Source organism: Pongo pygmaeus, chromosome 21 (assembly GCF_028885625.2).
Source record: "Pongo pygmaeus isolate AG05252 chromosome 21, NHGRI_mPonPyg2-v2.0_pri, whole genome shotgun sequence".
Classification (NCBI taxonomy): domain Eukaryota; kingdom Metazoa; phylum Chordata; class Mammalia; order Primates; family Hominidae; genus Pongo; species Pongo pygmaeus.
In genome coordinates this window covers 31,559,364-31,575,142 of record NC_072394.2, presented here as the reverse complement: position 1 = coordinate 31,575,142, position 15,779 = coordinate 31,559,364, and the positions used below count along the sequence as shown (strand labels likewise).

Here is a 15,779-nt window from a genome sequence, read left to right as displayed (position 1 = left end):
TTTTTTAAGGAAACACACACAAATATTTAGGATAAAGGAGCTTGATGTCGGAAACTCTAAAATGATGTAGTAAAAAAGAATATATACATTATATATACGTATGTGTGTGAATATCTATATGCCGTATACTGATTTCCTTTCTTTTGGTGTATATACCATATAGATATCCACACACAATATGTATTTGTGTATATATATACACACATACACGAGAGGATATGGATATGCAGCAAAATATAACAATTTGTTATTCTAGTGGAAAAGTATATGATCTTTATGATTCTTGAAATTTATGTGTAAATTTGAAATTTAATCACAAAAAAGTTAGAGGTTTTCAGCGACCAAATACATTATCAGAAATGGCCTGTCCCCAGTGAGCACTCTTTAGCTCATTCTTTTTCTCCATCACACTTACCACTGGCAAAAATTATCCTGTGCATTTATTTAATAATACTTAACATTGTGTGCAAGGCTGTCCTAAGTGCTTTACCTGTATAACCTCTGTGAATCTTCTTACAGGTAAGGAACAAACACACAAGAAGGTTGATTAACTTGCCCAAGGCCACCCATGTGGTTTGTCTCCTGCAGTGGCACAGAACCCACCTCAACCAAGGCAGAAACTGCCTTGTCTATTGCTCTTTCCCCAGCGACTTGGAATGGTGCCTAGCACATTACGGGTGTTCAATAAACATCTGTAGATTCAGTTAACAAACACTGGACACCCACTAGGCCTACAATGGAATACAAAATACAGAACAAAATATTCAAAAATCTGTGCCTAAATGGGAGCTTTGAGTACTAACACTCAGCCCCACACCCAATTAGCCTCTATCTAGGTATTTCATTTGGGTCTATCATTCCTGAGAATTAAAGCCCATTCTATCCACTTTGCAGAGGATCATTAGAGAAACGGATGCTCAGGGTGGGTCAATGATTTATTTGCACAAGATCACTGGGCTGGTAGAAGGGAAGGTCGGGATTCCAACCCAGTCCCTGAGGTTCCCAGGCCCGAGCTATGAATCAAACGACCAAGACAATCACCCAATCAGTATTTATTAGGCGCCTACTGCGGATGGTTGGTCTTCACGCAGGTCAGGCGAGAAGGGATAGTGATGCGCGGGCCGCTGCGGAGACCCGGAGCCCGCCGCGGATCACGGGAATTTGGCGCCTATTTTTTGTTGGCTGGGTGTTCTCGCCAGTGATTGGATCCCGGCAAGGCGTGCCGGTGCGCTCGGCTGCGGCTGTTCCGTCGACCTTTGCAGGACCGGGCGGTGCAGGATTCACTCGGCTGGCCTCCCGGGGGATGGGCCACCAGGAGTCTCCGCTGGCCCGGGCGCCGGCGGGAGGTGCAGCTTATGTAAAGAGGTTATGTAAAGGGCTCAGCTGGCGCGAACACGTGGAAAGCCACGGGAGCCTAGGAGCCCAGGCCTCCCCAGCGAGCGCCGCGACAGCAGAAGGATCCGCTGCACGCCGGGCTCGGGCCACCACCTCCCGCGCTGCTAGGTCCCGGAGGCAGCCCGGGCCCGGAGCGGACCATCCCCAGGCAGGGGCTTCAGGGGGGAAACGGGCCGCCCGGAAGTGGAGGTGCGCGGGCCAGGTAAGGGCGCCTTTCGAGGACTGAAGGCCAGCGCCGAGGCTGGAGTTACTGCCACTGCCTCCGCGCTTGGGAAGGGAAATCGGGTTCTTGGCCGGTCGCGCTCCGAGAAGCCGAACTTTTCAGCCAATCCCTTCTACCCGTCGCCCTCGGGGACTTGGGTCGGTCCGCTGGGCTCCGCTAGGGCTTAATTCAATGGACTGTTTACACCCGGGCGAACACAAGGCGGGGCGCGGGGAGGAGCGTCACAGAGGGGGCCAAGCAAAGAAAAAGATTTCCGCCGGCCAAATTGCGTCTCTAAGCGGTTTTCAGAAGGCGTGAAGCTTGTTGGCTCTTCTTTTTCCTATCGCTACATGACAAGCTAATAGAGAGAGCGGAGAGTTTCTGCTTTTCTTTCCGGTTCCCCCTCTGAGCCGCTGCCCAGTGGTTCGGTCTTTCCCGCTTTCCCCTCCCCTCCCCCGTTCAATCAGCGGCGGTGGCTTCCGTCTTAAAGGGGCCGCGGCGGCCGGGGGAGGAGGAGGTGGGACGCCCCGCGGCCTACGCTCCCGGCCTCCCCGCCTCGGTCTGGCCGTTTAACCGATTCTTTCGCCCGCAGGTCACAATCCAAGGTCCGGCTCCTCCGCGTCCCAGGGCCGGACGGAGGGATGAGGCAGGGGGGGCCCGGGCAGCGCCGTTGCTGCTCCCCCCGCCGCCCGCAGCCATGGAAACGGGGAAGGACGGCGCCCGCAGAGGTACACAAAGCCCGGAGCGGAAAAGGCGAAGCCCAGTGCCGCGGGCGCCCAGCACGAAGCTGAGGCCGGCAGCGGCGGCCCAGGCCATGGATCCGGTGGCGGCCGAGGCCCCGGGCGAGGCCTTCCTGGCGCGGCGACGGCCTGAGGGTGGTGGCGGATCAGCGCGGCCGCGCTACAGCCTGTTGGCGGAGATCGGGCGCGGCAGCTACGGCGTGGTTTATGAGGCAGTGGCCGGGCGCAGCGGGGCCCGGGTGGCGGTCAAGAAGATCCGCTGCGACGCCCCCGAGAACGTGGAGCTGGCGCTGGCTGAATTCTGGGCCCTCACCAGCCTCAAGCGGCGCCACCAGAACGTCGTGCAGTTTGAGGAGTGCGTCCTGCAGCGCAACGGGCTAGCCCAGCGCATGAGTCACGGCAACAAGAGCTCGCAGCTTTACCTGCGCCTGGTGGAGACCTCACTCAAAGGTAGGAGTACTGCAGGCCTTTCCACCCACGCAGGGCTTGGACCCCCCTGCTCTCCGGACGGCTCGGCCCACACTGTTCCCGGCCTTCGTAGGCCTCAGACCTGGTTCCTGTCACCCTGTGCCCTGACACACCCTCTTTTCCTGAGCCCAGGCATTCGGCCCTCTCTTTTCAGGTCCCAAGATCAGTCCCTGGGCCTAAAGTTGGCTGGTATTTCCATAACAAGAGCTCGTTTAAGTGCTAACCATTAACTTAATAAGTGCTCAGTAATTGTGAGCTATGGTTATTAAACGTCTTCTATTTTTAAGGTCGGTCGGGGAGTGGAGGAGGGGTTGGGTTCAGTTAGTAGCAGAACTGCGGAGCCTCTTCACCCCCTAGGGCCTCTCTCTTTCCCTCCCAAAACAAACAAAAAGAAAAACTTTACTGGACCCACCCACACCCTCTCCCTGTCTGGTTCCAAGTTTCCTGACACCCTCCAGCTCCAACCCCCAAACTCTTGTGGCTTCCTCGTCTGCCTTTTCCTTTGAGGCCCCCAGCCCTTCATCCCAGGCAGCCAAGCAAACTGACGGTTTTCTGGCTTGGTCCTCTGAGGGATGCAGGCTGACAACCCTCACAGGTGGCCTGAGAGCTGTCACATAACAAAGCATCCAGCGTCTTTTCCCTCCGTTTTACATTCTTAATCTTTTTCTTAACCTCAGAGGCTGGCTGGGAAATGGTTTTACTTAAAAGGAAAATGGGATTCACTGAGGCAAGAGGTCTTGCAGTCCTGGAAGAACTAATTATCTTAGTTTCCGGGTTTTAACTGCAGTTAGGGAATGTGTTCATCCTAACTACTCAGTACCCACAAGCCTTTTTCATACTACCAGTAGCTAAGTGTCTGCTCGGAGAGGAGAGGGGCGGTAGAAAGTTTGAGGAGACTTTCTGAGGCAGGAGGATCCAGGGGAAGAAAGTTTACTAATCCGAGTCCCAGCTGTGGTCTCAGTGCTGAAGTAATTTTTCGGTAATAACTTCAAAAGTAAATTCTATCCTCTTTCTATAAATAAACTAAGGCTTAGAAGTGAACAAGTGAACAAACAAAGGCTTGATCAGGGTTAATCCGCTTGAAAGGGAAGTTAGACTGTACTCCTGGTTTCCTTACATTTCTCAGAGCTTAAGTGACGGGGAACCCAGATCTGTCTTGATTCAAGGTCTGGATCCTTTCAAAGGCGTAATGCTGTTCTCCGTACCCTGAGGATGAACTTTTAAGAGTGGGTAGGATTTGGGGTGAGTTTGGAGGGGGTGGTTTCCCAAAATCTTATTTGGAGCTTTTGCACAACTTAAAGATCCCCCAAGTCTTTCCCAAGAGAACGCTTTGTCCCATTGCAAGTCAGTCGTTTGACAGTGGAGTTGGAAACATGAATCAATATCATCTAGAGTCCTTTAAATAGATGTCTAACTTTATAAAGTCCATCCCTGCCCCATCCATTCTGAGAAGGCTACCCTTTCCCCAGGGTGAGTGTTTTTGTTTTGAAAAGACTTCCAACAGGGCACAATGGCTCACGACTGTAATCCCAGCACTTTGGGAGGCTGAGGCGGGAGGATGGCTTGAGCCCAGGAGTTTGGGAACAGCCTGGGCGACAAAGTGAGACCCTGGTCTCCACAAAAAATAGAAAAAAAAATAGCCGGACGTGATGGCACAGGCTTATAGTCCCAGCTACTTGAGAGGCAGAGGCGGGAGGATCAGTTGAGCCTGGGAGGTTGAGGCTACAGTGAGCCATTATGCAATGGCACTATAACCTGGGCGACAGAGCAAGACCCTGTCTCAAAAAAAAAAAAAAAAAGACTCCCTAGGGGATTCATTTATCTTACCTGTATTCTAGGAGCGCATCACTTATTTTGAAGTCCTTCTATTCTCAGACTTCTCTTAGTCTTCTCCTTTACTGCCAATGAATGGTCTGGACTTCCTACTACAAGATTGCCTTGGGATGTGGGAATTTGCCTTGCCAAATGTTTATTCTTTGTGTCCTCAGTTCATTGATGCCAGTCTCGAACCTTCAACCTCAGCTTGAAGCTCTTGCTTACTCTCTCAACATATAAATACTATTAGACTTTCCTCACCTGAAGAATTTGTCAAAATTCCAAAGTGACCCCATGGCAGCATAGCATAGTGGTTAGTACCATGGACTTTGGGGTTAGACCCTCTGGCTCATCCCAGGACTGACTGCACAAAACATGGAGCAAATTGTTTGAACCCTGTGAGGAGCATTCCTTTATTGTAAGATAGTGGGTATGTACCTATGACATTAGGTACACAGGGTCACTGTGCAAACTGTTAATGTCAGCAAGTGCTCCACATAGGGAGGAATTCAGTGCCTTATATAAGTTCACACCATGTTCTGTACTCTTCTACCCTTACCCCCTTCAAGATTCACATTGTTCTTGCTCAAGTTTCCCAAACTTGTTTCATCATAGAACACACCTTGTTTTCTGTGTTGTCAGGCACACCAAGTTGACAGAAGCACTGGTGTTTTCATCCTCCCTTCGCAAACTAAAACCAAGACCTAGAAAAATGAAATCTTTTGCTTTAGGCCGTACACTGGATTGGATTTGTCCCTTTCAGTTGTTGGGAGTCTTTAAAATATTTGAACCTCTACGGTGTTCAGGGCTCAGAGACAGAGCAGTGAAGAAAATGTGTGTTGTTTCTGCTTATGAAAATGACATTTAAGCTGACTTGCAATGTGTTGATTTTTCAAGTAGTAAATAGGTAATCATTTTTGCTTCTTAAAATAGAAAACAGACCAAAATTACTCCAAGTTAAACTTTCCTTATTCTGGATTCCAAAATTTAGGGATTTTGATCTGTCCTGGGGCTTTGGGTTTACAGCATGCAAATACTACCCAGTAATGTTAAAGCTGGAAGGAATCCTAGAGATAACCTGGTTCAGCTCTCTCATTAAATAGAAAAGTCCTTTTCAGTCACTCTTGGCCCTGCCTCCTAAAACTCAGAATGATTTTGAACAGGCCAAAAAGTGTGAATCTGCCTTGAAGTCTCAACTAAACCTAATGCTGAGTCCCTACTGTGGTATTTGAAGGGAAAGAAAAAAAGCAAAGCAAAACACACCGCCCCTTGCCCCAATGGAACTTATATTTGAAAAGTTTTGAGAACTGGAAGAAGACTTAAATGCTATTCGAGATCACTGGAGGAAATGACCAGTCAACTCATAAGCAAGGGCTTTGTACAAGAATTAAGAGGAAAGAGAATCAGGAGTTAGGGAGAAGGTGGGCTTGAAAGTAGGGTGCCTAGGACTGTGGATAGGCGAAGAGACAAAGGGAGTCCATTTCACTATTTGGCCAATAAAATAATCCAGTATCAAAAAGAGAAATGTCTTGAAATGCTGTTCTTGGTCTTACCCCATTTTTTTGATAGCCTTAAATGCATTGTCTCCTTCCATTCTGTGCACAGACCAAACACGTCCTTCCCAGAGCATTAAGACAGCAGAAGCTTTGGAGGAATAGAAAGAGGTCTTAGATGTGTGACCTGGCTGCCTGTTTCACAAGGAAGTAAACTGAAGCCCAGAAAAGGGACAAAACTTTTATCCGCAATGAGTTAGTGATAGCACTCAAACCAGCCTCCCAGGCTTTTTAAAACCACATTTACAATCCTGTAAATTATTTGGTTGAAGGGTTGGTGCCTATGTTTTTAACTTTGAAATACTTCTCACATAAAGAGAAGGGGGTGAAGCCATCAACAGTTTGCTTTTATCCCCTTGTTTTCCATTGCGAGAATGCCTATCCTGAATGTGCCTAAAACAAAGTTCAAGATTACTGCCACTTAGACAGCAGGCAAGTCTGAGTCATTGTCAGTCAGAAATTCTGTTGCTTTGTCTAAGGTACACAGTGATTCTTCTGACAAATAGCAAGTGAGGACACACTCACACACACTAATCCAGGACAAACTTTCAAGACTCATATAACAGAATAGTTAGAAGTTTGGAAGAGCTGGGAGTCTAGCTTACACTCAACTTGATAAGACACTAATTCTTCTTTACCAATTGTTTGATGTCGATGCCTTTAGGTGGCTGGGAACCGAGGCCCTGGAAAGTAATCTTGCCTGCACACCAAGTGGCTTTGAGCCAGGCTACTATAAGAGGCCATGCAGAGTTTTTTTCCACGAGGTGTGCAGAGGACTCATGCCCACATGAACATAATGCAGGGTCACAAGTGGTAGCATCTTAGAAAACAGTACAGTTCTCTGGGAGTTTAGTTAGGGGCATTGGGGAAGCAGGGGAAGGAAGAAGCTGAGGGAGGAACTATAATAGTATAGGATAGATCAGGGTCTTAGCAATAGATGGGTTGTCAGCCCACAAACTTCCCCAACTTGTCGAGTGCCTAGGGAACCTTCAGAGCAGAGCAAGGCCGTTCCCTCCCCGGCCCTTAGAAAGCAACTCTGAATCCTCTTCTATGGCTTGGGTCTCAGAGTGTAGAGAGCCGCCAGGTCTAGAGGCAGACAGCTGGCTGGCATTGGGGAAATACAAGTTAACACAATACAATAAAATGCTAGACTCAGAGTCAGAAGGTTTTAATCCCAATTTCACCCTGTATATAAGAGCTGAAACTTGTAGGTTGCTATGTATCAGGTGAAGTCAGTACCGTGATTATCTCCATTTTACAGGTGAGGCAACTGCGGTACCAAGGTTAGTGAAATTGCTCAATGTAAAACAGCTAAGCAAGTAACCAAGTCAGGATTCAAGGCCAGATATTCAAACTTGAGTATGCTTTCTTAACCGCTGTGGGGTACTGCTGGGACAGGTACCTTAAGTTCTAGGTTCTTCTGTTTTTCTTGATTGTAAAATGGGCATAATCATATTTTACTCAGAAACTAATGGCTCAGGCCGTGTGCGGTGGCTCACGCCTGTAATCCCAACACTTTGGGAGGCCGAGGTGGGCGGATCACCTCAGGTCAGGAGGTCGAGACCAGCCTGGCCAAGGTGGTAAAACCCTGTCTCTACTAAAAATACAAAAAATTAGCCGGGCGTGGTGGCGGATGCCTGTAGTCCCAGCTACTCGAGAGGCTGAAGCAGGAGAATCACTTGAACCCGGGAGGCAGAGGTTGCAGTGAGCTATCGCATCAATGCACTCCAGCCTGGGCAACAGAGCAAGACTGTCTCCAAAAAAAAAGAGAGAAACTAATGGCTCCTCTTTGTTTTTGGTTGTATATTGATCAGTGCTTGTGGCACTGCTGATTTCTGTTGGTTCCTTCTGTGTGTCTCAGCTGCCAGGTACACCACCTGCTCTCTGCTGTACTCTTGAATGACTTGGGGCAACCACCCAGACTTCTTGCTCCTGACCGACTGCTTTTTATGTGCATTGGGGATTTTAGGTACCAGCCCCAGGAGATAGAAGCAGCCCTTCCTTAATTGAGAGCTTTGGTTAATTGGGATTGCGTTGGGTAAGACTTTTTATAGTGTAAACTCTCGAGGAGTGCTTCCTAAGTAGAACTTGAAGTAGTCTGCTCATTTGCACCTCAAATGTGGCCTTTGCTGGTATCTGTAGGGCTAGGAACCCTCCTTAGTGACTTCTAAATTCTGGATCCTGACCTAGTTGTCTTTAACTTGCATATTCTGCATACCCTACTACTACTTTCTATGTTCTTTGTCTTTTTACACCTCTCCAGCTCATGACTTTTATCTTGATTTATTTCACCCTCTTATCGACCACCTAGGTGTGCATGTAGTATACCGTGGGGAACCCAGAGACTTGATTTCATTCCACCGTGAGTGCCCAGTCTAACGGAAGAGATGGTTACAGTACAATAGATGTTACTTCACTGCAGCCTGTAAGAGGTGCTCTGGGTGAATCAGCTGCCAGGAATGTGGACTAAATCTGGGGAAAGGAAGGATGAGTTGTAAAAGGGTAAATCAGAAACAACCCTGGCAAGAGCTGAGGCTTAGGTGTGTGGCAAGGCCCATGCATATGGAGAGAGATACTTGAGCACGGACTGCCATGGATTAGGGGTACCCCAACTCTCTGCCTGGCCGGTGGATTCTACATTTTAACAAACCCCTGTAATGTTCCAAGTAGTAATAGCTAGCGTTTCGTAGTATTTTCATATTCCTTTTCTCATTTAATCATCGCCACTGTAAAGTTGGTGTTTATATAACTTGTTCTTACAGACAAGAAAATCAATATCCATCAAGGTCAAGTTGCTTGTCCAGCACAACACTAGAGAAAGGTCAGGGCCTAGGTTTACATCCAGATGCTCTTTCCAGTGTCCATGTTCTTGACAGGCTGCCTTGTGACTGTATTGGACAGCTGCCAGTGGTGTCCAGAGACATTAGCATAATTCGCACCCAGTAGCATTCTGCTCTAGTGTCCAGGCACCATTCAAGGTGCTTTGTATGTCACAGTTAAGCCTTAGAGCAGTCCAGTGATGTAGGTATTTCTTCTCAATTTATAAAAAACTAAACAGATTCTTAGTGTCCTAAGAAATTTGCCCAGGATCATATAGCTATGTAATTGGGGGGTCGGGGGCAGGTAGTAGAGGGAATGTTGACCCCAGGCCTGGCTGGCTTTACAGCCCCTGTCCGGCCGGTGGGTTTACTCTTGTCCTCTTTTGGACACTGTGTTTTGCCCTGGCAGCCAGCAGAACATGTCTGTTAAACTTAGGAAGTACTTTGGACACACCCTGTGGTGTTGCTATGGTACCCAGCCTCTTTATAATGACGTAACAGCCCAAAATCATTGAGAATGGGACCAATTCTTGGTCCGCATGTTCGTATTTCTTTGGGAAGATGTGCCAGGATGGGTCCGTGTCTTTAGCTTCTCAGGACAGATCTTCGGCTGAGCCAGCTCTTTAACTAAAATATTTTAATGTACAACTCCTAATTAAACAGGGATGGCTATAGTCATAATTTATTCAAACTTCATTTTTCGGGGTTCCCTCATCCTTTTTCTTAAGACATAACTTTATAATTTTAATATTCCGCCTTTTTCCCCCCTTCACATTAAAACTTGCTTATTACATGCTAGGTGACTTTCTCTTTTGGCTTTTTAAGTAAACTTTTGTTGAAATATAATATGGTCCTTTAAAACTTTCAGTCAATTGGTATTACCATAGTTAACTGTTACTCATTCTCATTCTTGGACAGTTGTTTTCCAGTCCTCCACTTTGACTTACTCTATATGGAATACCAGTTCTGAGTGTTTCTGGTGTTTGGTGTGTGTATTTTTGTTGGGTGGGGAGGCTTGTTTGTTTTGTGTCTTTTTGACACTTTTGGAATGAATTCCTCAAGTGGGATTTTTCTTTCAAATGGATCGAGCATTTTTAAGACTTCTGTATGTATTGCTGAAGTGCACGTAAGTCAAAGTCCTAATTAGTCGAAAGACAGATCTGCATGTTGTGTGGTTGGACCATCACGAGGGACTGGATGAACATTAAACTCTTGGGGGCACGCATCAGAGTCCGCTGTGGGAACTAGCACATCCAGGTGTGCGATTTTGCTGCTGGCACTCAGGCAGTCACAATGCTTCCGCTGAGAATCTAGGCTATGGAAACTCAAGGTCCTGCCCTCAACTAGGCAAGTTACTTAATCTTTTGCTCCTGAGTCTCCTCACATGTGAGAGGAAATGTAATTATTATCTGAATAGATAGCAGTTTCGAGTAACCAGAGAGGAACGGCAGAGCACTCTCTGAATTCTTCCTTTCCATCTTATGTGACAAGTTATTAAATTTTATTTATCCTAAACTTCTAAGACCTTTCACATCCTCTTCTCACCTCCTCCCTTGCCAGCCCTCACTTCACCAGGTTTCAGAGCCTCTTGATAAGGCAGTCGGCCACTAGTCTGTCTCCCATTGCCAACCCCTCATGCCTCCATAAGGAACTTGTTTCATTGTCCGAGATATGCTCTTTCACACTTCAACGTCTCTGAAATCAGCGGTTGACTTAGTCAGTGGTGTGTCCGTAGCGTTGTCAGCAGCCTATATGGCTTACTTAAATGGTGTGTCTTAAAATTGGTGACTTGTAGATTCTGTAAGCAACTTATCTCTAAAATACGTCAATGGCCAGGCGTGGTGGCTCATGCCTGTAATTACCCAGTACTTAAGGAGGCTGAGGTGGAAGGATTGCCTGAGCCCAGAAGTTCAAGACCAGCCTGGGCAACATAAGGAGACCCTGTCTCTACAAAAAATAGAAAAAAATAGCCGGGCATGGTGGCCCATGCCTGTAGTCCCCACTACTCGAGAGGCTGAGGCGGGAGGCTCCCTTGAGCCCAGAAGGTAGAGGCAGCAGTGAGCTGTGATTGGCTGCACTCTGGCCTGGGCAACAGAGCTAGACCATTTCAAAATAAGTAAATAAATAAAATATATTAAGAACTTTCAGTCACTTCCCATTTCTTGGAGTCTAAATCCACCTTAGAAGACATCCAGCCTCATTCTGGCACATCTACAGAAACTCTTCTGTGATTACCCAGACTACTCGTGTCCCTGGCGCACACCCACGTGCTCCTGTTCCCACTCCCCTCATCCTGGGAGACGCAGCTGCAGGGCCTCTCGCAGTTATTCTCAGCCTGCCTTCCTCTTATCCCAGCTTCTCTCCCGACTCTTCTGGCAAATCCAGGCCCGCTTCCTGGTTCTCACAGCTGTAGTCATTCTGCTTCTAATGACCAGAAGCCTATGTAAGGGCAGGGATGCCCCTCATCTCACCGCACCTCTGTCTCAAGAGCAATGCGTGCTCAGAAATTGTTTAAGTGGCGTTGACTAAAACCTGGAAATCTAACTTCTGGAGAAGGCTTAAGGATAGGCTTGTAAAAATCTAGAGCATTTTGTATTTCTTTCCAGAAGTGCCTGTCTTTCCAAAGCTCCTACTGGCTTGTCCTTATGCTGAGCCTGCTGGCCTCACGTTTTTCAGCAAAGCAAGCCATGTTTTTATTGGGAACTTCAGCACTACTGATCAATTTCCATGACTAATGAGATGCAAGACACCTGCTTGGTTTTGTTCTTGGGTTTACTTTAAGCATCTTCTCTCCCTGTGAACTGTGGCATAGGATATCTTTTGAAATACATAATTTATATTATGGTCACCTGACTGTCAGACTTGAGGGAAAGGTAGTAAAACTGTCCCCAAAGGCAAGCCTGCCTCTCTTGAAGTACACTTTTCAGCCTTCTGTGAGCTGAGAGACAGCATGGTCTGGGGGGAGGACTTGCTGTGGGGGTTCTCTCCTATCCTCCCCAGTTACTCATGGTAGGGCCCTCGGGCAGACTCTAAAGGCTTTCTCAGTCTTAGTTGCCCCAGCTGTAAAACGGTGCCTGGTAAGATGAGACAGCTCACATAATAAACTTTTAAAATAGTACCTGCAACCCAGTAGGCTTTCACAGGCTAATTTACCTCAAATCCTTACTATCTCCAAATAACCTGCCTGTTTTCTCCCTCTCTGGGAAGGAAGCTAAATTTTTAACTTTTATTAACCTTATAAAACTGTCACATTATACCAGACAAGGGAATTATAAAACTTAAGTAAATTTTATTTGTTCCTCTCAGCTCAAAAAACTGAATTTCACATGGGGATTTTAGTGGTTGCTGCATATGTCTATTCCAATTATATATCCTGAAACTGGGGAAATACCTGCAGTTGTGGGTGGGTCGGGAGCCCAGTGTGAGATGGGCCTGAGCTGAAACTCCATGGATCACCTGCCCTCCATCAGTTCTGTTCTGACTGGTGGACCACAGTGAGACTTTGGTTCTTTGGGAATTAGTGTCTTTTTGGAACTTGTGTTCAGTAATCCCCTAAAGTTTGATTACTTTCCCTTACTAAATGCACAGGCACCTTGGAGATGACTGCAGGTCTCCCTGGGGAGGCCGGAAGACTGAGTAAGAAATCTAGTCCCCCGACCTCAAAACATCTGCAGAATGTGCCAGCATTTCTCAGGGTTAAGTAGAAGAGTTAAGCCATAGATTGCTAACCAGAATATCTGGTATAATTTAATAAAAACTAAAATAAAAATATGAAACTAGGGCCTTGGCTGGTCAGAAGAGGGAAGTTACTGGGAAATCAGATGAGTATAAGATAGATTGGCTTTGCAGCTAGCCTTAAGGTGCACATTTCAATTGTACCTGCAGAGATTGTGGGGGCAGCGGGCCTAGGGAGAGGGCTCACTTCAAATAGGAATAGCCTGGTCTGCCTAGAACATGGGTTTCAGCTGTTACAGCCTAAGAAGTGTGATGTCTTAGATGGAATAAAATACTTTCATTCTAAGATCTAAATTTCATCTTTTGCCTAACATGTAAAAACTTACTTGTGTGGCCTACAGCACTGGGATTATTGAAATCGGTGACTTCCAAGGATTTGGTTGGGGTTGAGTGGGAATGATGATGTTAGTGATGGTCAGTGGTTCATTTCCCCAAAAAGATCTTACATTCTGCCAAATATAGTTCATATCTGACTTAATTCACAGTACTCATGTGGTATAGTTTCATTCTCTCATTTGACAGATGCGAAGACTGAGGTACCAAAAAGACTGAGGCTCAGAGAGGTTCAGGGACTTGCCCAGGGTTCTAGCCATCTTTTCATCACACCTCAGTCTCCCTGTGTTTTCCTTGAAACAAAGAATCCACCCAGTGAGGCAGTGGTCAGAGTTGGGGTCTAAACCCAAACTCTTTGTTTCCTGGTCTGTGTTTTTCCTGTTACTTCACCAAATGCCTCCGAGTGCCTGGCATCATCCACGTCCCCTCCTTCCATCTGGTCATGAGGTAGCTGAGACCCTGTTAGACAGTCTACTTGGAGTAAAGGACTAGAAATCTGACATGTTTGTTTTCTCCCGGGCAGCTAGGAGTTCGTGTGTGAAAGCACACGCTGCAGCTTCTCATGAAATAAGTCCAGGGGCCTTTCTTGCGCAAAGAAGTACTTTTGAGGCCAGGTGCTATTGAGAAGCTGGGACTATTGAGGCCACTGCACCCAGCCTCAAAAGTACTTCTTTTGGAAGTACGTTGGGAAGCCAAGGCGGAAGGACCACTTGAGCACAGGAGTTGGAGGCTACTGTGAGCTATGGTCACACCTCTGCACTCCAGCCTGGGTGACAGAGTGAGACCTTGACTCGTAAAAATAATAACACTTTTGTATCTGGGACAAATAGCTGCACTCCCAGTTTTCCATTCTGTCATACCCACTATTGCTGGGTGTGATTCTGAGAATACTTCTTCCTGTCCAGAATTTTCGTCTCAACAAACAGCCCCTCCTGTAGCATCTCCTGAGTCTAGCTCCTTCCTCAGAGCAACTCTTCAGTCTGAAGGTCCAGTCTCCCCCAACCACTCACAAACTTTGGGTTCTTTTTTTTACCGTTTTTTCTTTCCCTGGATTCTCATAACCTGGACTTAGATTATAGTCTGTTTTGCAGACTTGTTTTCTTTTTCCTTAGGTTGCCATAGTTACTAACTTTGTATATAAAATAATCATCTTTCCTCTTCCTTTATTCCCCCACCAGAAGTTTCAGTGTTTTCTGATCTGGCCTTTGCAAAAGGAATTGGATGGCTTTTTAATCTTTTCCTTTCTGGTTCTACCTGTAGTACACATTTCTTGCTCTCCTTTTTGTGGGTCTTTAGCATCTGGATTGACTTGGGCTTCAGATTGATGCTTCATTGTGCAGTATTTTTACATAGATGGCCTCTGCCCATGACCTAGATAGAGGATTATGAGAGGGGAAATAACAGATTTGAAAAGAACAAAAAACATCTGCCCTAAACTGGTTCTACCTGTATTACTTTGATTGTGAGTAATATAAGCAAATAAATTATATAATTACAAGGGAAGTGAGGTCTATCCGATTGTGATCAAAAACCTAAAGCTTTTGTTTTGTACGTCACATCATCTTGGCTGAACCCAGAACTCTCAGACCATTGGCTTTAGTAGACTGTGTGCCTTGGTAATTTCAGGGCTGTTTGGGTTAGCAGAGTCTCACCCAGATCACTGGTTTTCTTTATAATAGAGTAAATGACTAGTAAAAGGAACCCTCTGCCAGAAGCTGTCTGAGGAAGTGCAGTCATTTTTGGTAGGATGCATATTCCATACTGGGGCCAGAGAGAGGACTTCTCTTCAGGTCCTGGCTCAGTTACAAATGACCTTGTGACCACCCAGAACAAGCTAGCACATTTGCAGGCCCAGCCTCTCCTCATCAGTGAGATAAAACATCTGCCTTCTTAGACTTAGCTTTGGGAGCAGTTGTAGTCATCAGATAACATCCACATAAAGATTCACTGGACAGTCAATTGCTTTATAAAGAACATTGAGATTTGCTTGGAGAGGTTGGTCACCAGCTTTCCTAGAGTTTCAAGCCCACACAATTTATATCTGTCTTGTACATCGACTTTAGACTCCACTGTTCCCACCAGACTTCCAATTTATACCTTTCTGGTCTTTTTGTCCCTGCGTTCCATCATCCATTCCATCTTTCAGCCTAGAATTACCTTCCTACTCCCCCACTGATCTACTGCCTGCCTTTTACAGGGTAAGTTCAGTCCTGCCCTCTCTGACACCTTCAGATCTGGCGGCTCCTGCCCCCCCCTTCACTGTTCATATGAGTTGACCCTGATGGAGGTGTACATTCAGATCTGGTGGCTCCTGCCCCCGCTTCACTGTTTGTAGGAGTTGACCCTGATGGAGATGTACAGCTTTTGATGGTTGCTGCTGTGGATACCTGTCATCTCCTTGAAACTAAGCCTCATAGAGATGGAGGCGTGTTACGTACCTAACTTGTGCTAGGCATATGGTGGGCTTGCAGAAAATATTGATGGATCGGAGTGTGCCTCTGAAATAAACCAAGGAAATTGTAGGAGTGTGCCTCTGAAATAAAGGAAATTGTAGTGCCATTGTAGGTATATTAACAAGAATCCTTCTACAAGTCAGGAAAAAAGAGAGGGAAGGTCATTTGCTCAGCATGGAGTAACGATATTAGAAGCAATAGACCCGTGACAGCCTTCTTGCATGCTTTCCCTTTTCCCATCTGCCCAGCAGCCTTGGGAGGTATGG

General features: G+C 46.6%; 1 protein-coding gene across 1 annotated transcript in view; it reads left to right on the top strand.

Annotated features, from left to right (window-relative positions):
* Window positions 1-924: 924 nt before the first annotated feature.
* STK35 (serine/threonine kinase 35) overlaps window positions 925-15,779 on the top strand; it is a 47,119-nt gene continuing 32,264 nt past the window's right edge. Inside the window, exons 1-2 of the mRNA XM_054467507.2 lie at window positions 925-1,597; window positions 2,190-2,787. Of these exons, the coding sequence (XP_054323482.1) occupies window positions 1,016-1,597; window positions 2,190-2,787 (1,180 nt within the window). The 5' untranslated portion in view covers window positions 925-1,015. The remainder of the gene's footprint in view (window positions 1,598-2,189; window positions 2,788-15,779) is intronic.